The 21759-nt window shown below is 61.5% G+C and overlaps 7 protein-coding genes across 7 annotated transcripts; 4 read left to right on the top strand and 3 right to left on the bottom strand.

Moving 5' to 3' along the window:
- Nucleotides 1-152: 152 nt before the first annotated feature.
- V1518DRAFT_421613 (uncharacterized protein) lies at nucleotides 153-1378 on the top strand. The gene has a single exon (XM_066905258.1). It carries the CDS (start codon nucleotides 284-286, stop codon nucleotides 1283-1285), a length of 1002 nt encoding a protein of 333 aa, XP_066757593.1. The 5' UTR covers nucleotides 153-283; the 3' UTR covers nucleotides 1286-1378.
- A 363-nt stretch (nucleotides 1379-1741) lies between these two features.
- V1518DRAFT_387113 (uncharacterized protein) lies at nucleotides 1742-3303 on the top strand. Its single transcript, XM_066901710.1, has 2 exons — nucleotides 1742-2071; nucleotides 2171-3303. The coding sequence occupies exons 1-2, from the start codon at nucleotides 1769-1771 to the stop codon at nucleotides 3257-3259; spliced, it is 1392 nt and encodes a 463-aa protein (XP_066757592.1). The 5' UTR covers nucleotides 1742-1768; the 3' UTR covers nucleotides 3260-3303.
- Nucleotides 3304-3381: 78 nt separating this feature from the next.
- V1518DRAFT_377176 (fungal-specific transcription factor domain-containing protein) lies at nucleotides 3382-6130 on the top strand (the record flags this gene model as incomplete). Its single annotated transcript, XM_066901568.1, has 4 exons — nucleotides 3382-3603; nucleotides 3757-3834; nucleotides 3887-4084; nucleotides 4172-6130. 4 exons carry the CDS (start codon nucleotides 3382-3384, stop codon nucleotides 6128-6130), a joined length of 2457 nt encoding a protein of 818 aa, XP_066757591.1.
- A 3113-nt stretch (nucleotides 6131-9243) lies between these two features.
- On the bottom strand, nucleotides 9244-11094 carry V1518DRAFT_421603 (uncharacterized protein). The gene has a single exon (XM_066905257.1). The coding sequence runs from the start codon at nucleotides 10922-10924 to the stop codon at nucleotides 9440-9442; it is 1485 nt and encodes a 494-aa protein (XP_066757590.1). The 5' UTR covers nucleotides 10925-11094; the 3' UTR covers nucleotides 9244-9439.
- Nucleotides 11095-13590: 2496 nt separating this feature from the next.
- V1518DRAFT_421599 (uncharacterized protein) lies at nucleotides 13591-15238 on the bottom strand. The gene has a single exon (XM_066905256.1). It carries the CDS (start codon nucleotides 15214-15216, stop codon nucleotides 13696-13698), a length of 1521 nt encoding a protein of 506 aa, XP_066757589.1. The 5' UTR covers nucleotides 15217-15238; the 3' UTR covers nucleotides 13591-13695.
- A 2456-nt stretch (nucleotides 15239-17694) lies between these two features.
- Nucleotides 17695-19207, bottom strand: V1518DRAFT_421596 (uncharacterized protein). Its single transcript, XM_066905255.1, has one exon. The coding sequence runs from the start codon at nucleotides 19190-19192 to the stop codon at nucleotides 17762-17764; it is 1431 nt and encodes a 476-aa protein (XP_066757588.1). The 5' UTR covers nucleotides 19193-19207; the 3' UTR covers nucleotides 17695-17761.
- A 307-nt stretch (nucleotides 19208-19514) lies between these two features.
- Nucleotides 19515-21218, top strand: V1518DRAFT_439005 (ATP-dependent RNA helicase; the record flags this gene model as incomplete). Its single annotated transcript, XM_066906383.1, has 2 exons — nucleotides 19515-21143; nucleotides 21168-21218. 2 exons carry the CDS (start codon nucleotides 19515-19517, stop codon nucleotides 21216-21218), a joined length of 1680 nt encoding a protein of 559 aa, XP_066757587.1.
- Between the last annotated feature and the right edge of the window lie 541 nt (nucleotides 21219-21759).

Raw genomic sequence — 21759 nt, 5'->3', positions numbered from 1 at the left:
TGCTCACCGGCCACCCTCGCTGCTCTCGAGACGGCCACCTATGGCAGCCCGTTCTCATATAATACTCTTGCTGCGAGGGAATTTATGCAGAGGAGAGAACAATCACCGAGGATCAAGGCGAGAACACTCTCTGAGTGCTACGGGTACTTGATGATTGGCTGCTGTCTCCACCGGAAACCTCCTCTGCGCCGCGTTCCGTTGACTCAGACCAGACCCCCGTAGTTCCCTCCCATAGTCCTCCCTCGTAGCTCCGACTCCTCCATAGACCTCCATCTCAATAGCCATGGCCCGCCGACGCATCCTTGCCATCGGGCGACCGCGCTACGCCTTTGCGGAGCTGGCGCAGCTCGAGGATAAGTATGACATCGACTTTGTCATGCCCACGAACCGTGCGGAAACCAAGGCCGCCATAGCTGCGGTGTGTGCAGCGCGACCGTATCCGTACTCTGCGTGTTTTTGGCTATTCGGCTGGACGCACTACGCGCCGTTTGATAAGGAGCTGCTTGCACCGGTGCTGCCGTGCCCGATGTTCGCTGGCGGCGGCGCAGGGTACGACAAGGTGGACACGCATTGGATGGCGGAGGAGGGGGCGTGGTATGCGAATACGCCTGGCACGCCGACTACGGGCACAGCGGACTTGCATGTGTTTCTGATCCTCGCCGCGCTGCGGGGAACGTCGCAGGCGGAAATGACGGTGCGTCGGGGACAATGGAGGGACGGGCTGCCGCTGTTTGACGATCCACAGGGCAAGGTGCTGGGAATTGTCGGCATGGGTGATATTGGAAAAGACGTTGCGCGGAAGGCGGCGGTATTTGGCATGCGAATTATTTACCACAACCGGCGCCCAATTGCGCTGGAGGATGAGAAGGAGCTCGGAGCGGAGTACTGCGCGACGCTAGACGAATTGCTCGCGAAGTGCGATGTGCTGTCGCTGAACTGTCCGTTGACGGAGTCCACGTACCATCTCATTTCCTCACGCGAGTTTGCGCTCATGAAGAACGGCTCGTACCTCGTGAACACTGCGCGTGGGCCTATTGTCGATGAGGCCGCTCTCAAAGACGCGCTCACGAGCGGCAAAATCTGCCGCGCTGGACTGGACGTGTTTGAGAACGAGCCGAACGTGGACCCATTCTTTCTTGCGTGTGAGCGGGTGACGGTGCAGCCGCACTATGGAGGGTTCTCGGTGGGCACAATACGGGCTGGCGAGAAGCTCGTGCTGGGGAATGTGGCCGCATATCTGGCGACGGGGATGCCGCTGACGGCTGTGAACAAACCGAGAAAGTAGAGCAGGAGCGAATGCGAGTACGCGATAAGGCCGAAGCTATCGGCACGTGAGCGCCGCCAAAGGCTAGCGTGTCGGGTCGCGTATAAAGATCCGAGTCCTCGCTGCGAATGCGAGTTTCCCCCGCCGCGTGCATCACCACTCTGCGAGCTGCCTCGTATCGAAGAGCTGCCCATGGCCTCCGCGCGGCCGTCCTCCTCCTCCGAGGCCGGCGCAAGCAATGGCGGCATCGTAGTCGCCTCGCCCTCGCAATCCCCTTCGCAGTCGCCTTCGCCGCCGCCGTCCATCTCGCTGCCGCCGCCGCCCGCTTCCGTGACACCCCTCGTTGTCTCCCCCTCCCTCTCGGCGACCCGCAACGCCCCCGTCCCCGCGCCCGCCCCATCTTCTTCTCACCTCCTCCCCCTCCCCGGCGCCAATCCCGCACTGCTCTCCCCCGCCGCGCCCTCGCGCGCAGATGTCGCCCCGTCCCGCCCTGCCAAGCGCGTCATGCTCGACGACGACGACCCCGCCGACCCTGGCACTCCGGGCTCCCCTGGTGCGAACGGCGAAATCATCGGCCGCCGCACCCACACAAAGTCTCGCAACGGATGTCTTGTGTGCAAGCGCCGCAAAATCAAATGCGATGAGCTACGTCCACAGTGCAGGAACTGCACGCGGCACTCTGTGATTTGCTCTTACTCGGGGGCCGGACACGCGTCGCCGTCGCCGGTGCTGGCGCACGCGGTGCCGATGTCCAGTGCGCCCTCCGCGGGGATCGCCTCCCCCGCCGGGCTGGGCATGCCTATGCTCGTCCCCCCACGACCACAGGTGCCTTTGATGGCGATCTCCGTGCCTGTGCCTGGCGCACTGCCGGGCCTCGCGGCGCGGTACTACGCGGGAATGGTACAGAACAACAACACTTCTGTCGCCTCTGCGCTCTCCGCGCGCTCCAAAGCCACAACTTTCTCCACCCCACCGACCTTCGACGTTGGCGGATCGACCTCTGCGCACAACGCGAACGGCGGCGCGCCAAATATGACGGCGATCGCCGCGCCGCAGACGATCCTGGATCAGCCGATGGGGGACAGCATTGCGACGCAGCAGCTCGCGTTACTGACGAATTATATCCTCAACACATCGAAAAGTTTGTCGAACAACTACAACCCGCGATCCGTGTATATGTGGACGCATGAGGTGCCGACGCGCGCGTGCGAGTTTGACTTTATGATGTACTCGCTATTAGCGCTGTCAGCCACGCACATGCAGTATTTACGGGACGACATGTCGTATGGAAATATCGCATTGTATTACAGGCATCGAGCGATTGAATTGTTCAGGAGCAACATTGCGACGGACGTGAATGATAAGACCCCAGCAACGCTGGAGGCGCTAATTATCGCCGGGTCGCTGGTTTCTGTAGATGCGTTTGCGTATGTTGAGAGCGGGGAGTACGCAAAGAACCGTGCGGTCACGATCGACCGGTGGCTGCCTCTTTTGTTGGGTATCAAGGCGGTGGTGATTGAGAGCGACAACCTGAACGAGGGAATCATCTCGCTGCACTGGAACCCGCACATTCACTTTTTGCCTGTCGGCGAGCGGTCGCTGCTGTATTTGTCGAATCTCATCGACAAACGGGCGACAGAACTGAACCAGCGTGATCTAACCTATATGTGCGAGCGCCCGGTGCGGGTGCTGGAGCAACTCATCACCTTCAACGACACCGAATTCGTGGAACTTGGGGCCGGCCTGACACGCTATATTATGACGTGGCCGTTCGTATGCTCGGACGAGTTCATCCAGAAGCTAAAGAACCACGAGCACGTGCCGCTCGCGATCTACGTACACTACCTTGCCGTGATGAGCTTCACGAAGGTGTGGTGGCAGGAGCATCGGGTGAAGAATGACGTTCGTGTGATCTGCCGCCTGCTCGGGCGCGAGTGGGAGCCATGGCTGGAGTGGCCTAAATCGTACTTTGATTTTGATCTGTGGGATGACTAGTATGAGATTCGTGTAGAAGAGTACTTTATTTATACTGTTCCTTATATTTGGTGGAGTGTTGTAGACATGTCTGCGGCGGCGGCATCGTCACACGCCGCCTGACTCTTCACAACAACCACCCCATGGACTGGCACCAGCCCCCACCATATCCACCACACCCCCCGCCGACCACGGCGGGAGTGCACACATTCACCACCGGCCTATTCCCTTCGCCACAGCAAGTGTCCCGATCAGTTGGCCCGCAGATCAAGGACCAGATCACCGTGTTCCGCATCACACCTACCGCGAAGGACGCGGCGCTGCGTAGCACCACGCCAGTCAACACCGCCGCCGCCGCTGCCACAGTCACAAACGTGAGCCCCGGCAATTCGTCGCCGGGGCTGGGCGCGCACATGCCACAGTCACCCCTCGGTCCGCATCTTGTCTCGCCCGCCGCCGCGAACGCGGCGGCGGCGGCGGCGGCGGCAGCGGTGTCAGCGGCCTCGACGACGCGCGAGGGCGACTCAAAAACGCGTACATCGACGACGCGACGAACCGTGCAAGCCTGCGAACGCTGCCACAAGCGCCGGACAAAGGTACCTCCCCCCGAGTGCCGTCCTCGGCTCCGTTCAGGTGCTGACAAAACAGTGCGACGGGAAATACCCCGAGTGCTCAACCTGTATCCGCGCGTCGGCGCCGTGCCACTACGCCGCGACGCGGTCCGGCGCGATGTTATACTCGCGGTACTATAACTCCGCGGCCGCGGCGCGGTTGGCATGGCTTGAAGCCGCCGTCGCGCGGGAGTTTCCGCATATCGACCTCGCAACGCTGCAGACGGGTGAGCCGGTGTATTTTCAACAGCAAGACACGACCGCGCCGACGGTGGCGGCGGCAGGGACGACGGCAGGGACGACGGCGATTGCAGCGGCGGAGGAAGCGACGGTGTCGGAGTCGCCTGGTGGAAGCACAGAAGAGGCGATCACACCAGCAGGACACTACCGCGTGGGGCCAGCACATTATTACTACGAAGCGTTCCGAAATCCAAGCGACGTCGTGGACGACGAATTGTCGATGTACGTGGGTTTTCTGTCGCTCGGGACCGCGGCGGAGCAATCCGTGATCGACGCCCCCGCCGAACCGCGGTACATCGGCGCGTCGGCAGGGCTTGCAATGGCGGCGACAGTGAATCAGATGCTCAAATCTTTTGGATCGCTGCGGCCGCAAGTGCCGACACTGGACGAGGTGCGGTCGAGTTACACGCACTCCCCCGCGCCCGGGCGCAGAGGCGACGAGGACGGGCAGCAACGGACCACGCAGGGTGATGGCGCGAATGACATGCCGCCGATACAGCCCGACGACACGTGGTTCCCACCCAAAGACGAGGCGCTGAAGCTCTCGCGGCTGGGCTTCGCCGAGCTTGCGTTCTACCCCGTGATCAACTCGCAGACGTACGAGAACTACGTTGAGCTGTCGTACGACGCCGAGACGATGGCGTCCATTCGGCAGGTCCCCGGTTGGCGGCTGACCATGTTCGCGGTCATGGCGATTGGATGTGCATTCACGGGCCAGCGGGAGAAGCAGCGCGCGTACTTTGTGCAGGCGGCGCATCAGTTGGACAAGACCATGGAGCGGGACAATATCCGTGCGATTAGGTGCTTACTACTGATGTCGCTGTACTCGTTCTACGACCCGGAGGGGTGCTCCGCGTGGCTATGCGCGGGCACGGCAATGCGGATCGCGGTGGGGCTCGGCATGCACCGGAAGAGCTCGTTGTGGCGGCTGAATCTGATAAATCAAGAGATGCGGAAGCGCATGTTCTGGTGCGCGTACTCCGTCGAGCAGGTGCTGGCGTGTGTGCTGGGGCGTCCGGCGAGCGTGAGCGACGAGGATATTGACGTAGAATACTTCTTAGGCATCGCGAACGATCCATACATGGCGGCGAGCGGGAGCGCGGGACATGAGCAACCACCGCCTGCGAGTGCGCCGCTGGCGGACGTGGGCATCGCGCTGCACATGACGAAACTGCGACGGATCAGCTCGCGAATACTCAGCACGGTGTACTCGGCCAAGGCGGCTGTGACGGGGACAGATGAGGCCTCACTGAGTGCGCTTCACGAATTGCTGGGTTTGTGGCGGATACAGATACCACGGGAAATCGCGGTGATGCCGGACCGCACGCGCATGCGGGCCGAGGCAGAGTACCACGAAGCCGTGATGCTGCTATTCCGGCCGTCGCCGTCGGTACCAGTGCCGTCGCAGCGCGCAGTAGCAGTGTGCGTCGGCGCGGCGACGGAGGCGATCGGGGTGTACTGGGAGCTGCTGGGCTGTGGTGACACGCCGGCCAACGGGGCGCCGACACAACCACCACCACCGACGTTCTTGGAGCTACGAGGCGTGTTTGTGTCGGCGCTGACGCTGCTGTGGGCAAACTTTGCGTGTCTGCGGTACGATGGCGCGGCCGGCGCGGTGAGCGCGGCACAGTTGTTGGATAGTCTCGCGCGCGCGCAGGCGTGTTTGCTGCAAGGCGCGCAGTTTTGGTCGTTCGGCAAGGCGTGTGCGGCGGTGCTCGCGCGGTTCGTGCAGGTGGTCGAGCGCAACAGCGGCGGCGGAGGCGGCAGTGGGGAGGATGCGCCGACAGCACTAGCGGTCGAGCGATTGCCGTTTGCAGTCGCGCCGTACGCGGAGTTACTCGCGTCCGCGGGGATCGTGGTAGGTGAGCCGGAGGGCGTGCCTCCGGGGGGGTACCCGTACGCGGGGGTTGACTATGGCGGCGGCGCGGAGTATTTGTACGGCGGCCCAGAGGGCTACGGGAGTGGACCCTACGAAGAGACGGCGTTCTACTTCGCGGGCGGTTTCGAGTACGCACCGGACGGCAGGGGCGGCGGGCTCTAGCACGTGAAGTCTATAGGCGCGGGGGTTTGTAGCTTCGCTGACAGATGAGCTAGTAACGGCTTTGCAATGCACCGACGCGGGCGGCGTTGAAAAAGCTGGCTAGGCGCAAGCGGAACATGAGGCGGCACGTGTTCTCGACCCGCGCTAAGTTCTGAGGCGCGGACAGGGGGGGCGCATCCGTGGCTAGTGAGGCGCAGCTGTCAGCACAGCAGCTGCAAGCAGCGTCGTCGCCGCAGCCACGCACAGCCACGCCAGTGTCAGCAGAGCACCGCCACGGGTGGCGCACCGGACCCGGAGACATCAACAGGGGAAAGGGGCGCACCACTCAAAGACACTCTCGGCCCGGTAGAGTGCGGCCCGCAAATTGCAGCGCTGCAACGCCGCATTTTTGTCCGCCTGTTGACCCCGTCGGCCCGCGGCCGCGCGTTGTTGTTATTATTGTGGCCGTGGCCGTAGCATGGCAGCGCACGCGACTGGACTGTGGTGGGAACGCAGCCGCGGAGGAGTAGCAGCAATCAGCGCGGCGCTTACAGCAGAGCGACGAGGAAGACAGAACAGCACATAGCGCCCGAAGCAGCTGTTTCACGCCCCGACAACGACGCGTCCCTGGCCGCTGATTCAGGTCCTGGGCCCGTTTCATGATGCGCGGCCGCATGCGACGCAAATTACTGGCGCCGATGACGCACTGCGCCGGCAAGCGGGTGTGAACTGTTGTCGGCATGACGGGCTCCGGCCAAGGGTCCCCGGAACACAAGGCCGCAGAAGGTTTGCAAACGAAAACTCTCCCTGCAACCCGCACGGCTGAGCACACGTGATGCTGGCATATCTGCGCTGTGTGCGTGCCCGCGAGCGGCTGCAGCGGCTAGGCCTCTTCGCGACGGCGGAGATGATATCACTTCATCGACACGCTCGTGCTCGCGCTCCGTTGCAGCTGGCGACGGCCGGGCCGGGCAACGAGCACGCGGCGCTGTCGCGTCGCGCGCTGTTGACGACGACTGTTGCGAGACGACTCATGACCACGACTCCGCGAGCACCCTGCCGTCGCGCCGTGCCCAGACGGCATGCGCCAGCGCAGCGGTACACTACTCCACCCTCAGGACTCCATCCCGTAGACACGCCCGCAAGCAGCAGATGCGAGCGTGGTGACCTCTGCGCAGCATCGTCTGGTTGCGCGGCAAGGACCGGCCACCGCGACACCCGGCCTCAGAACATCAGCTTGTTCCTGACACGCTTCCTTGCTCGCGAGCCAGACACGTGTGGCAGAACCCTGTTCGCGAAATGGAACTCCGTATGCGTGACCGTCCGCGGAGAACAGGACTCTCGCCATTCAGCTTCTGCATTCGTGCTCTGCTCTGTCTCGGGGTTCTGTCTCGCGTGTGTGCTAACGCGTGCGTGCGCCTGCCGGCACAGTCGCGCGAGGTGCAGAGACGCAGTCCGCGTCCGCCGGTCCTCGCGCGCCGCCGCCACGCTTGACGGCGCAGGACGAGGCGGGCAGGATTCGAGAAGCACGCAAGGAAGGTCGCGACCAGCGCGGTGGAGCGCGACGTCTGCGCAGTGCATGTGCTAGCCGATAGCGAGAGCATAGGGCGTCGTCGCCTGCCCACTCTCCTCCACCGCGGACTGCTTCTGCGGCGTCGTCTACGTGCTCACTCCAGCAAGCCGTGAGACTCCCGAAGCCTGCTGTGTCGACTCGCGCTGGCGATCCCCGACGGCGGACGGGCTGCATGCACGCTGAACGAGCGTCGAGCGACTCAACGCGCGGTTGCTTCGTGTTGTGTCGTGTATGCTGCAGCGACGATTGCCCTCGTTAATAAGTTCCCACGCCCAGCCTGCCCCCGCTACTGCAGCAAAAAGCAACGCCACGCGTGCGTGCGTGCGCCGGTTTTCGCGGGTTCTCCCGCGCGTTGTGGATCCGTCGGAATACTCTGCAGGCTCCGTCCGGTATTAATCTTCTTGAGCAATTTTCGCTGTTGCGAGCCCTTTCTAGCCGACTCCGAGACTGCGCTTCCGTTGCTCTGCAGCGCTGCCGCCGCCTTGCGCGTCCCGCCGTTGCACAGTGGAGAACGACAACACGCAGTCAGGTCCATTGCTCCACTTGCCACACTACATGACTACAGCACGCGTCCCAGCGAGACGACACTCGGCAGTCTGACGCGCGGAACGTGCGCGGGCTGCGTATATGTCGTGCGCTGGGCAGAGACAGCTGCGCACCCCGTTGTACACACTCCACCGTACAGCGGCAGCGCCGGCAACGGTGGAACCGTGGAGTGCTGCTGAACTGGATTTGCCGCCCTGTAGGCTGTCAGAGTAGTCTCAGAAAGCAGCCTAGTGCACAAGGTCGCGCTCCGAGCTCGTAGTTGTGAAGGAGTGTCATAACGCTAGAGAGACACTAAGGACCGATTTGGGCCGAGGATCGCAGCCCAGACTCCGCAGAGGGCCGCGGACACAAGACCCCGCGGTGCGTCAGCGGTGTTCCGGCCGAGAACACGCCAGCCCACGGGATCTCTGGGCTTCGCAAGCACGCTGCCGACTCCACCCGCGGAGTGCGGACGGCCCTTCCACCAGCGTTCTTTCACTTCCTTTGTTGCGGCGCCTCGTGGACAAGATCAGCTGCGTGCCACGCCCATCCCTCGTACATGTGCACACTGCCGTGTGCCGTTCGCAACGGCCGCGCAATCGCACAACCGTCCGACTTCCCAACGCGGACACGCCCGCCGAGTCCGCCTCAGCAAGCTAGCACAGTGCGCACTTGCCCCCAACAAGCTAGCAGCTGTTTCGGAGACGCCGGCGTCGGCCTCTCTCCGTCCTCGGACGACGTAGACGGGACGGTAACGGCCAGCGTACGCACACGCCCATGCGCAGCGGCTGAGGGACAGGTGGCACGTGCGGACGTGCGTCGCGGGACGGGAACTGCGGCGGCCGACTGTCGCATGGCACAGTGGCGTCCGTCAGAAAATTAGTCGCCACATGGAAGCTCGCCGGGACTGGCCTAGCGCCTGATTGTGGACCACTGTGCCAGCGAACATCAGCTACGGGGCGGCTCGCTGTTGGGCAAGTCGCTGTCGCAGGCAAGACACAACAATGTCGGAGCTTGGAAAAAGCACCAGCAGCAGTATAATGCAAAGTGTATATTGTAATGCCAAATTCCCAGTTCCCTTGTGTATGCTCATCATCCAGCTTTTCGATCTCGCCGCGACCATGCAAAACAGACTCATAACAAAACATATCTAATCCAAAACCAATCCATGCGTGTAATGTACAGTGTATGTCTATGTGTAAATGCAAATCAAAATCGTATACGTGTGTAAATCATGCGGACTTGTACTTTGACGCGCCGAGGATGTTGATGAAGCGCTCGGCGCGGGCGACGTTCTCGTGGATGAGCTGGTACTTGAGCCTGCGCACCGCCTCGCGCTTCTGCACCCACACGGCGGCGGGGAGATGGCCGATGCGCTGGAGTACCTGGAGCTCCGTCTCGCCGTCGCCCTGGAGCCAGACCGCTTCCGCGGGGATCTGCGAGTGTGCGTTGAGGAAGCCCTGGTGCGCGATGAGCGGCGTGCCAGAAATGATCGAGGTCGCGACGGAGGACGAGGCCTGAGACTGCAGGTAGTGCTCGTTGCCAAGCGTGGGGATGATGGCGACGCCCTTCGCCATCTCGGTGAAGAACTCGTAGAAGTTGAGATTCGTGATGAAGCCGATCTTGTGGACCAGGCCGTCAGCCACCCCGGGAATCTTGCCGGAGCCGACGAGACGGAGCGAGATGTCGCAGTCGAGATGGCCGTACTCGGTGAAGATCTTGTCGTAGTTGCGGCGGTCGGACTCGAACTTTCCGGGGATCACGGCAAACGGCTCGTTGGAGTTGAAGTCCTTGTTCTCCGGCATGGGCAAGTCAAACACGGGGTGGAACAGCATCGGGCGGTAGTCGCGGTCGGGCGTGTTCATGTATGCGGGGAAGTTCTGGCGGATGTAAGAATGCACGTGGCGCGAGATGGCGGCGAAGTGCCACTGGTCGCGCTCGATCCAGGGGCGCATAAACGCAATCTCGTCTGCGTACTGCACGACGTTCTGGTAATCCCACAGATGCGCCTGGTGCACGACGCACATCACATGCGCGCCTTTCGCAAGCGCGTCGGCAAGACCCTGGCCGAGCACGCGAACATCCTCCGGGCAGGTGGTCAAGAAAATCAAGTCAGGAGTAAACCCGAGCTCGCTGATAGGAGTAACAGTCGGGTCGACGAGGGTGTGCCCGCGGGCCTCGATGTCGACCGCGTTCTTGAGACCCCACTTGGACGTGCCCGCCTCAGTGGTAACAAGCGTGATGTTGACGTTCTCGATCGCCTCGAACGCCTCAACAATAGGAACGAAGACCTCGAAATGGTAGTTGGGCGTGTTGACCAGCATCACGTTCATATCAAACTCCGAGACGCCTTGCGCGTGTCCGTCGAGCGCGAACGAGGTCTGCTCGCTGCCGAAAGGCATCTCGAGCGAAAAGAACTTATCCGACGACATCTTGCCGTAGTACCGGAACTTGGCGACAAGGGAAACGAAGTAAAGGGCCAGGACGATTTCAACAGCGACGAGGATACTCCGGTGCTTGGCAAGGAGACCCTCCTTGGTCCAGGTGCGCGGGTCCGCAGCCCTGCGCCAGCGCGGAAGCGGGTTTGCGATAACGGGGATGGTGAGGGTGAAAGTCTTCTGCGTGAAGAGTGGCACCTCGACCTCAGGGATGCTGATGGCCACTTCTTCGACGACGGGAGCAGTCTCCTTAGGCTCGGTGGTGGGTAGCAGAGACATGTCGATGTATGTGAGAGAGAGAGATGCAAGCGACGACGGAAGATATGCTGAATGCAGACGATGAAGAGAGATCCCGGAAGTCGGGGGCGCGCAAGCAGATTATATATTCGGTGTGGCGGCGGCTGGGGGGTCCCGGGGCCCGGGGGTGCGCCTAGTGCCACTTGCACACCGGTTAGAGTTGGCGCGCTTCGATAGTCCAGTTTTCGGCCATCTTTCTACTCCCGCGCTTCTATGAAACTCTATCCTCCGCTCGTCTCGTACGCTCTGCGCGTGGGAGGCGACGTTCCCACTTAGTGTCGACTGACACCCGCCCGTGCCTCGCTCCGGGATATTCTCGGTCCCGTAGCACGCTGCCTTCTGTGTGTTCTAGGCTACGGTTGATGTCGGTGTTCTGGCGCGCTGTGCGACTCGCGGCGCCGCTCCGTACGGACCGCTGGTGCACACGCGAGTGTACGTGGGCAGCGCGGTGCGGGCGCTTGACAGGCGCGGGCCATCCATGGAGCTCGCCTGGCGGTCAAGCTGCAGCCAGCTGCAGCTTGGATGGAGAAATAGAATGGCGTGGTGGAGAGCAGCGACGCTTCGTCGATGTCGGCAGCGAGTGACCGCTAGCGGTGCAAAGTGAACACAGCCAGTGTGTCTGTCTGAAAGTCTGCAAGCGAGGCAGCGAACTCGAATCGACTTTCCGAAAACTGCAGCTGCGTGGAAAGAGGAGGTCTGTGAGTTTCGTCTTGTTCTGCGGGACGGCGGGAGAGCGTGTCGAGCGATGTCGTGCAGCCTGGCGTGTCGCCGGCGACTCCTACAATGCTGGGAGACTCCTGTCAATTGTGTCGACACCAGGTTGCGGTGCGCCGTCTGGGACGCCCGGCGACAGAAGCCCGGCGCCGCAGAAGGGGGCTGGCTGGCCCTGCTCTGCTACCCACAGCATAAGCGTCTAGAGCGCGAACGAGCGCCCCGCGGCTGGTCGTCGTCGAGCACCTCACTCGAATTCCTCCTCAACTCCTCGTCCAGCTTCGCCGCATACGTAGACCGCAGCCAGGTGCGGCGGCCCCAGGGTGCCTGGGCATAGCGGTGCGCAGCGGGACGCCCCTTCCGAGCCGCGCTGCTGCAACGCAGCCGACCGGACGGGCAGAAAAAAAACGCACGCTATACGCATGCTGCTGCCCAATACGCACTTATCGTCATACTGACGCAAGGGTCAAACCCTATTCCCCAAACCCCTGCCCTCCTCGCCTGCGCGCAGTGTCGTGTCGCACTTCGCACTATGTCCAGCAGAGGCAAGGCGGGCTTGCATGTGTCATACAGTCTCGCCAAGGTGCGCTAGAAGGACCGTCGTCATCGGCCTCGTCGATGCCGGGATTTGTTCCGCGTAAGCAGAGGCGGAGGAGATCGTTGGCGGAGAGCCGCCGGCCTGTCGATCTGGCCTGTCCAGCGCGAACAGCGCGAACAGGCACACGAGGGAACATCTCGAACAGCGGGCCTGCGTGGCCACAGAGCGTTCTAGAAGGCACAGTCGAGACGAAGCACAGAAGACGGGGTGCGCGGACGAGGGAGGGCGGGTAACCGGTACAGAGGCCCGCAGACGTATATGACACGTCGCAAAGCGCACCCGCACATGTCTGCCGTCCTTGCAGCGCGACGTCGCGTCGACATCGTGCGCCAACACAACTCTGCCGTACTGCGCTGAGCTCATAACAGTGACACGAGGTCGCGGCAGCGCCTAGACGGGCACGACGATCCGGCGAGCGCAGCCGGCACAGGCTGCAGCCTTCGGCGGCGTGACCACGGGGTAGTGGGTGTCACTATTCTCGCACTCGTGCCCTCGCCGGGCCTCTCGTTCTCCCCGTTCGCGTCGCGATGACATTCGCAGGTCGGCGCGGGCCACGACGACAACCCACCCTCGAGTTAGGTCGCGTCGCTTCTTCCCCGCGCACCGTCGTCAGCCTCTTCGTACCCCCCTCTCCTGCGCGATATTATCTTTGTTTTCGCAGCTCGTGCAGCATGCTAGGCTCCGTTGCCCAGAAAGCCGCAAGACGTGCACATCCGCACCGCCGTGTTCCCGTTCTCGGCATGTCTCTCCCCATCCCACGACCCATCCTTCCTTCCTGCCTCACTCTCCACCGCCGCTGCGGCCACCACCACAGTAGAGCAGCAAAGGCAAGAAGACAAGGCAAACTCCTCATAGACGCGGCGTGAAATACTGCCCCGCCCTGCAGTGGTTGTACACTGCAAACTACACGCAGCCAACCGGCCACATGTGCTGCCGCGTCCAAGCGCTACGCGCGGCCGCCTGACGACGCCCGACGCGATGCGAATCTCGATTCCACTCTCGCCCCAGAGTACGGAGATGTCCAGCAAGTGTGCAAGCACTCCACTCTAGCGCTTACGCGAGCAGATCCCGCATCGCATATGCTCAGAGATGAGACACTGCACACTCGCGCCGGTGTCTGGCCGCGTAGTGCGCGCACAGATAGGCCTGCGGCGCTGGGAGGAGTTCGATTCACCGCAGGGAGAAAATTTTCACAGCGGCACAGGCTGCGCAGCAAAACCCTAGTCCGCCGGCTCACGTGCGGACACGTGCGCCGCACCCTGAGCTTATGCCCCAAACTTCGACGACATGGCGTGATGCGCAGGACAGTGGTTTCTCCAGACCGCTTCGCAAGCACGAGTCGTTATTCAAATGGTAGTTATTATGATTATGAAAGTACAATCCCAACTCCGCAGCGCCCAAAATATCTTACACAGCAATTTTAACAACGCAAAGTGAGACTCTTCTAAATGATGCGGTACCGCGCTTCGCCAAGAATGTTGAGGAAACGCTCCGCGCGCGCGACGTTCTCGTGGAGGAGCTGGTTCTTCAGCCGCTCGACTGCATTCTTTTTCTGTCGCCACACCGAGTGCGACAGGTGGCCCACGCGCTGGAGCACCTGCAGCTCTGTCTCGCCCTCGCCTTGCAGCCACACTGCGTCGAGCGGGATCTGCGTGTGCGCGTTCATGAATGCTGCGTTCGCGATGAGCGGCGTTCCGGAGATCACTGAGGTCGCGACAGATGACGAGGCTTGAGACTGCAGGTAGTGCTCGTTGCCAAGCGTGGGGATGATGGCGATACCCTTGGCCATCTCGGTGAAGAACTCGTAGAAGTTGAGATTCGTGATGAAGCCGATCTTGGGCGACATCGCATCTGCGATCTCTGGGATTTTGCCGGAGCCGACGAGACGGAGCGAGATGTCGCAGTCGAGATGGCCGTACTCGGTGAAGATCTTGTCGTAGTTGCGGCGCTCGGACTCAAACTTGCCGGGGATGACGGCGAATGGGTCGTTGGAATCAAAATCCATGTTGCGCGGGATGGTCAGGTTGAACACCGGGTGGAAGAGCATCGGACGGTAGTCGCGGTCCGGCGTGTCGAGGTATGCGGGGAAGTGCTGGCGGATGTAGGTATGCACGTGGCGGGAAATCGCGGCGAAGTGCCACTGGTTCCGCTCGATCCAGGGACGCATAAACGCGATCTCGTCCGCATACTGGTCGATGTTCTGATAGTCCCAGAGATGCGCCTGGTGCACGATGCACATGACGTGCGCGCCCCGGGAGAGCATGTCAGTGAGGCCCTTGCCGAGGTTGCGCAGGTCCTCGGGGCAGGTGGTGAGGAAGATCAAATCCGGGGTGAAGCCGAGCTCGTTGATGGGCGTGACGGTGGGGTCAATGATGGTGTGGCCCGCAGCCTCGATGTTGATTGCGTTCTCGAGACCCCACTTGCCGGTGCCGTCGTGAGTGGTCACGAGCGTGAGGTTGACGTTCTCGATCGCCTCGAATGCCTCAACCACGGGGACGTAGACCTCGAAGTGGTAGTTCGGCGTGTTCACCAGCATGACGTTGAGGTCGAACTGCGACACGCCGTGGGTGTGCTGCGCAAAGGGCGACCCCGGGGGATGGTACGACCCCGAGAAGGGGAACTCCAGGGTGAAGAGCTTGTCCGAGGAGAGCTGGCCGTAGTACCTGAGCTTTGCCACGAGGGAGACAAAGTAAACGACGACGACGATTTCGAGTGCGATTAGCATCGCACGATGCTTCATGAAGAAGGCGGGGCACTTCCACGAACGGGGGTCATATGGCGACGTCGCAAACGCATCGTAAGCACGCGAAACAGTAGCGCGCAGCGGCAAGGCCGGGAAGTTTATAACGATGGTGGAGGGTCCCGGAGACGAGGAGAGAGCGCGCGCGGGAGAGGACGGCCGGACGTCGCAGTCCTCGGCAACGGGAAGGAGCGCGAGCGTGGGAGACGAGGGCGAGGAGAGCATGACAGCGCGCGTTGAGGGGAAGTGCAGAACGGGGGAACGCACAACAGTTATATGCGTCGGCGATGAAACCTTCACTGCGCCCTCACGTGTGACCACGTGCCTGTGCGGCGCACTCTATCTACATTCTGCCCGAGAGTGCAGATCTGCGTATGGCCCCATATTCCCACACTACGCCGCCAAGTCTACACACCGTCCACTATCGTCCACGCGGCCACTCGCAGTCCGTCGCAGACCAGTCGCCGTAGTCGTAACTCGCACATAATCGTACGAACAGGCCGCGCAACCACTGCAAGCAGACAGCGCCGCGTCGCGGCCGCGCAACACCAGTGTAGCAGGGTCCCCTGTTCGCGCGCGCGCGCTACGCCCGACGGATCGCACCGTCAGCGCCGTAGAGTGCTCACCGCAATTTGCTACCTGCAGGGATGCCCCTGTCGGCGCCGTCTCGCCCATTCCGTCCTGGCTCCGAGTCCTGTGTCTAACTCACTCGCTGCCAAGGTTCGCGTCGCGCATCGCCTTGGCGCCGACACCGCGGTGAGAGTCCCAGCTCGAGACGCGGCCACCGCACAAGGCTGTCGCAGCAGGGCGGTGGAGCAGGCGGAGGAGACGTGTGCGGACTGCAGTTGGTGCCTGGACGAGACTACTGGGCGGGGGTAGAGCGCGTCGCTTACCGCGCCTGTGGCCTGCAAGCGCAAATGCGTACCTGAAACGGCAGCCAGCTCAGTGCGTTTAGAGTTCTCGTGCTTCTCTCAGCCGCCTTCCATTTCCACCCCCCGGCCCGCATCGCACTCATTTCCCCGTCCACATCCCCTTTGGGCGCGAGTGCAGAGGGCGTGGATCTGGTGCAGATCGATCGCCGCTGAGCCTGCACTGCGCGCCCCGCGGTGGCGGGGGCGGCTATCTTCGCACTGCACCGTCTGCCGCATTTCACGCGTCGCTATTGGCTAAACGCGCACTTCTCCAACTTGGCTCGCCGATTCGGCGCACATCGTGAACGACCGCTGAGTCACAATGCCGTCCTCCACCACACTGCGCTCCTCCTCCGCTGCCGTTCACCGGCGCATCCCGACAAATCGCGACGCTAGCTGAGTCTGCGCCCTCGCGACGACCGTACTTCTGCAGAGCCGGGGTCCGTCGTGCAGAACACAAACAGCCAGCAAGTGGCGGTACGGACGGCTCAAGAGGTTCACTGCTGTCCTTATCGCACGAGCGTAGCCAGCACTTGAAACCTTCTCCGTCTCAGCCCATGTCCAAAACTTTCTATTCTTGGAGACGGAGTGCGGGCTCGGAGCCGGTCGGCGCGGCGCGAGCTCAGCCGCGGAACCGGCTTCTAGAACCCCGCGCTTGAACACGAACAGAGTCACGCCGGGGCCATCTTGTTCGTACGCACTGCGTATGTTGACAGCTTAGACGAGCCGACGGTGGCACTCCGTGTGTCACTCCGGTCCAGGGTGGCGGCCGGACTCTTGTTTTTCCGTTGCCCCGCCTCCCCCGCCGGTCCGCCACTTGTCAATGCCACCGCGTCATGCACGCCCGCACATCGCTTCTGCACGCATCGTTCGATCGTCATCTCGGGCCACACGGCGTCTCTGTTACTGCGCATGAGACACGCTGCTTAACGAAACGAAACGAAAAGCGAAGCGAGCAAAAAAGAGGGCACATGCTCCATCACTGACCGTTCCCGCACTGCAAATAGTAACACGAGCGTAAGACCATCTCCCAGCACAGTCGGCGCATACCTAGTTGATGTTCGACCCCATGCAGTCCAGCCCAAGTAGCCTCCCGCGTGTCGCCACGCTGCCGCTGCGGACCGCGGTACCTGAAAGGAACAAATAGATTGGACGCTGCATCGCTGCGGCGGGCCGCCTCGTGTTCAGCGCGCTAGAGTTCGATTTCACGGCGCGACTATAGACGAGCTAGAAGCAGAAGGCGGAGCCTCGTGTAGCCATAGCCCACGGTCAGACGTGCGTGCCGCGTGACCCGCGCACTCTCCGTGGACGCGTGAGCGACGGCGGCGCAGCAAGCAGGCGGGGTGTGCACTGCAGACACGAGCTGATTGTGGGGCGTGGCGTTTAGCGTTTGGCAAGGTCGACTCTGACCGCGGAAGAAAGCGGGGAAAGCCGGGCCCGGTAGGCTATATCTTCCAGTTTGGGTTCTTCGCTCTTGCGCAGAAGGCCGTGGTGTTGTGTCGCCTGTTATTACACGACGGGATGGCGATACAGAGTCGAGGACGCGGAGTGACACCCGAGGAAATGAAAAAGTGCGGAGCGCTGACGGAGCTCGGCGGCAGAGTGAGTTTTCGCTCGTACGAGGGCCGACTTGGCGCAGCGCTAGGCGAGGAGTTTTTCACGGACGCACGCGAGACGCGGGCGCAGGAGCGTAAGCGACAAAGCTTTGAGGTTAGCGAGGCATGGTTATGTCCGCGGAGATACGGCACGCCGCCGCTTCGGGAAGATAACCTCCACTGCCTGAGTCTCTAGACTAGAGTATGGAAACATGGTATTAACCTACAAGCAAACGCCGAAAACATGCACACGAAACAAAACAACTAGATACCCTTATACTTTGACGCGCCAATAATATTCACAAAGCGCTCCGAGCGCGCGACGTTCTCGTGCAGAAGCGAGTTCTTCAAGCGCTCGACCTTGGCCTTCTTCTCGAGCCACAGACTTGGTGCCAGATGCCCGATGCGCTGCAACACCTGGAGTTCCGTCTCGCCCTCGCCTTGTAGCCACACCGCCTCGAGCGGGATCTGCGAGTGCGCGCGCAGGAACTCGGTGTTCGCGATCAGTGGCGTCCCGGAGACGATGGAAGTCGCCACCGAGGAGGACGCTTGAGATTGTAAGTAGTGCTCGTTGCCCAGCGTCGGGATGATGGCGATGCCTTTCGACATCTCAACGAAGAACTCGAAAAAGTTGAGGTTCGTGATAAACCCGATCTTGTGCGCGAGGTCGTCCGCGATGCGCGGTAGCACGCCGGAGCCGACAAGACGCAGGGCAATGTCACACTGCAGGTGCCCGTACTCGGTGAAAATCTTGTCGTAGTTGCGACGCTCGGCCTCAAACTTACCCGGAATGACGGCGAACGGCTCGTTGGAGTTGAAATCCTTGTTATCGGGGATCGTCAGGTTGAATACCGGGTGGAAGAGCATCGGCCGGTAGTCGCGGTCCGGCGTGTCGAGGAAGGTCGGGAAATTTGAGCGGATGTAGGAATGCACGTGGCGCGAGATGGCGGCGAAGTGCCACTGGTCCCGCGTGATCCAGGGACGCATGAAAGCGATTTCGTCTGCGTACTGGACGATGTTCTGGTAATCCCACAAATGCGCCTGATGAACAATGCACATGACGTGCACGCCTTTCGCGAGGGCTTCGGTCAGCGACTCACCGAGGACACGCACGTCCTCAGGACAGGTGGTCAAGAAAATGATGTCTGGTTCGAAACCTAGCGCGGAGATAGGTGTTTTTGTGGGGTCGACAATGGTGTGCCCGCGAGATTCGAGGTCGACAGCGTTCTTGAGACCCCACTTGGCTGTGCCGACCTCGGTGGTGATGAGCGTGAGGTTGAGGTTCGCGATTGCCTCGAACGCCTGGACGATAGGCATGTACACCTCGAAATGATAGTTCGGCGTGTTAACAAGCAGGACGTTCAGAGGGTAATCCGCCACACCGTGCACGGGGACCGCAAGCGCGCGCGTAATCTGGTCCTCATACGCGGCCGACACCGTGGACGCCGTGTGGCTGGCGATAGGAAATTCGAGCGAAAAGAGCTTATCGGACGAGAGCGAACCGTAGTAGCGTACCTTTGCGACGAGGGAAAGGAAGTATAGGGCGACAACGAGCTCCAGCGCGATGACGGCCGTGCGCTGACGGTGGAAGAAGGACGACTTGTACAACATGATACGGTCGAGGGGCTGCCTCCACATGGAAGAGACGGGGGAGGAGGGCGACACGCCCCCAGCTGTAGGGAGGAGGGATGCCATTGGTGAAGAGAGCTGTGGAGTGGTGAGCGGTGAGTTCGGGGGCGGTTGGCAGCATATATGCGCTGCAAGCCGCACTCAACGGCAGGCCGCCCTGCACGAGCCGCACCACGACATTAGACAGACCCGCGCTAGACGCACGGGACCCGGGTCAACTTCACCGCGGGGCGCAGCCATCGCGGTGCGCCACAAGGCGGTGCTGCGTGGCAGTGCTGCGGGTCTTGTACCTGAATCACGTGCTCCGCAAGTTCTGCGGCGCGCGAGAAATTTTTGTAGAACTCCCACTCCAGGGCTACTACGCTACTGCCACATCACCACACACAAAATGCCAGACACAGCACCACCCTCGCGCAAGCGCAGACATGACGGCGAGAAGACGAGGACGAAGGCGAAGGTCAGAAAGCCTGTAGAGACAGTGGAGACGGAGGAGGGTGATGAGGCTCTGGCCGACGTTATCGATGCGCAGTTCGCGGACTTGCGGGGTCTGTTAGGCCCCGAGGCTCGCGACGACGAGGAGGAGGAAGAAGAAGGCGATGACGAAGACGACAGCAAAGGAAGCGATCTCCCGGCGGTCACTGCCACTGCAGTACCAACGCCAACCGGCACACCCACCGAGTTCAGCGACCTCGCGCTCTCGACCCCGACACTGCGCGCCCTCACCGAGGACATGAAGTTCACAACCATGACGCCCGTGCAAGCCCACACCATCCCCCCACTCCTCGCAGGCCGCGACGTCCTCGGCGCTGCGAAAACCGGGTCCGGCAAGACGCTCGCGTTCCTCATCCCCGCCATCGAAATGCTACGTTCGCTCAAATTCAAGCCCCGCAATGGCACCGGTGTGATTGTCGTGTCCCCCACGCGGGAACTTGCGTTGCAGATTTTTGGCGTCGCGAGAGAGCTCATGGCGTACCATTCGCAGACATTTGGGATTGTTATCGGTGGCGCGAATCGGCGCGCGGAGGCGGAGAAGTTGCAGAAGGGTGTGAATCTGCTGATTGCTACGCCCGGACGGCTGTTAGACCACCTGCGCAGTACCGAAGGATTTGTATTCCGCAACGTCAAGGCGCTGATTATCGACGAGGCAGATCGCATTCTGGAGATCGGGTTCGAGGAAGAGATGAAGCACATTGTCAGCGTTCTTCCCAGCGAAGGGCGGCAGACGATGCTGTTCTCCGCCACGCAGACCACAAAAGTCGAGGATCTTGCGCGGATTTCACTGCGCAAGGGGCCGCTGTACATCAATGTCGACGAGGGCCAGGAGGAGTCCACAGTCGCAGGCTTGGAACAGGGGTATGTCGTGTGCGATTCGGATAAGCGGTTCCTGCTCCTCTTTTCCTTCCTCAAACGCAACAGCAAGAAGAAGATCATTGTGTTCTTGTCATCGTGCAACTGCGTCAAGTACTTTGGCGAGCTGTTGAACTACATCGACCTGCCTGTGCTGGACCTGCACGGCAAACAAAAGCAGCAGAAGCGCACTAACACGTTCTTCGAGTTCTGCAACGCCAAAACCGGCACGCTGATCTGCACGGATGTAGCGGCGCGGGGCCTTGACATTCCGGCAGTGGACTGGATCATTCAATTCGACCCTCCCGACGACCCGCGGGATTACATTCACCGCGTGGGACGCACCGCGCGCGGCGCCAATGGTGCGGGCAAGAGTCTGATGTTTTTGCTCCCCAGCGAACTGGGGTTTTTACGGTACCTCAAAGCGGCGAAGGTGCCGCTGAACGAGTACGAGTTCCCCACGAACAAAATCGCGAACGTGCAGGGGCAGCTGGAGAAGCTTGTCGCGGGGAACCACTGGCTACATGAGAGCGCTAAGGAGGGCTACAAGGCGTACGTGCAGGCTTACGCGAGTCACCATTTAAAGACCGTGTACCGCGTAGACGAGCTGGATCTCGCGAAGGTGGGACGCGCGTTTGGGTTCAAGGTGCCGCCAAGAGTGAATTTGTTGGTTGGAGCTGGGATGCGTGGGGAGCGGGAGACGTCTGTGAAGACGAGAGTGAAGAGGCCGCGGACAACGCGTTGAGCATCAGGTTAGGGCGCGGTTGGGAGTTGTCACGTGTTGGGATGTTGGGAGAAGAAAAAGCAGTCACGCTCTAGTCGCCATGAAGGTGCCCTATTCATACAGTTCCAGGGCTCTACATACGCAGTACTCGTTCTCTTTAGACTCTTCAGAATCGATTGAGTCTGGCGATATCTTGGACTGCATTGAGTGCAGTCATTGGTCGGACTCCGAGGGAGAGGCCGGCGCGAAGTCCAGGCGCAGCACGGACTGTGGGGGGAACGTAAACAAACAGCGCGCTGGGAGTTGGTTGGGAGCAGCCCCCAGCAGCGAAGCCGGACTCTATGGGAGGGTGTGCGGGATGGACGGGCGGGTGAAGAGGAGAGGAGGTGGAATTGGTATATGTCTGTGTATGTCATGAAAATTCAGAAGGAAACAAGAATGTAACTGCATGTAAACAGTCGCGTCCCCGCGTCCTCCTCCTCCTCCGCGCCTCCCCACCGCCATTCACTCACTGCGCTCCCACTCCTCCCTCCTCCCACTCCTCCTTCTCCCAGTCCCTCCT

Source organism: Limtongia smithiae, assembly GCF_038497785.1.
Source record: "Limtongia smithiae strain NRRL Y-17922 unplaced genomic scaffold V1518scaffold_12, whole genome shotgun sequence".
In the NCBI taxonomy this organism is placed as follows: domain Eukaryota; kingdom Fungi; phylum Ascomycota; class Lipomycetes; order Lipomycetales; family Lipomycetaceae; genus Limtongia; species Limtongia smithiae.
This window is presented reverse-complemented; position numbering and strand designations above follow the sequence as displayed.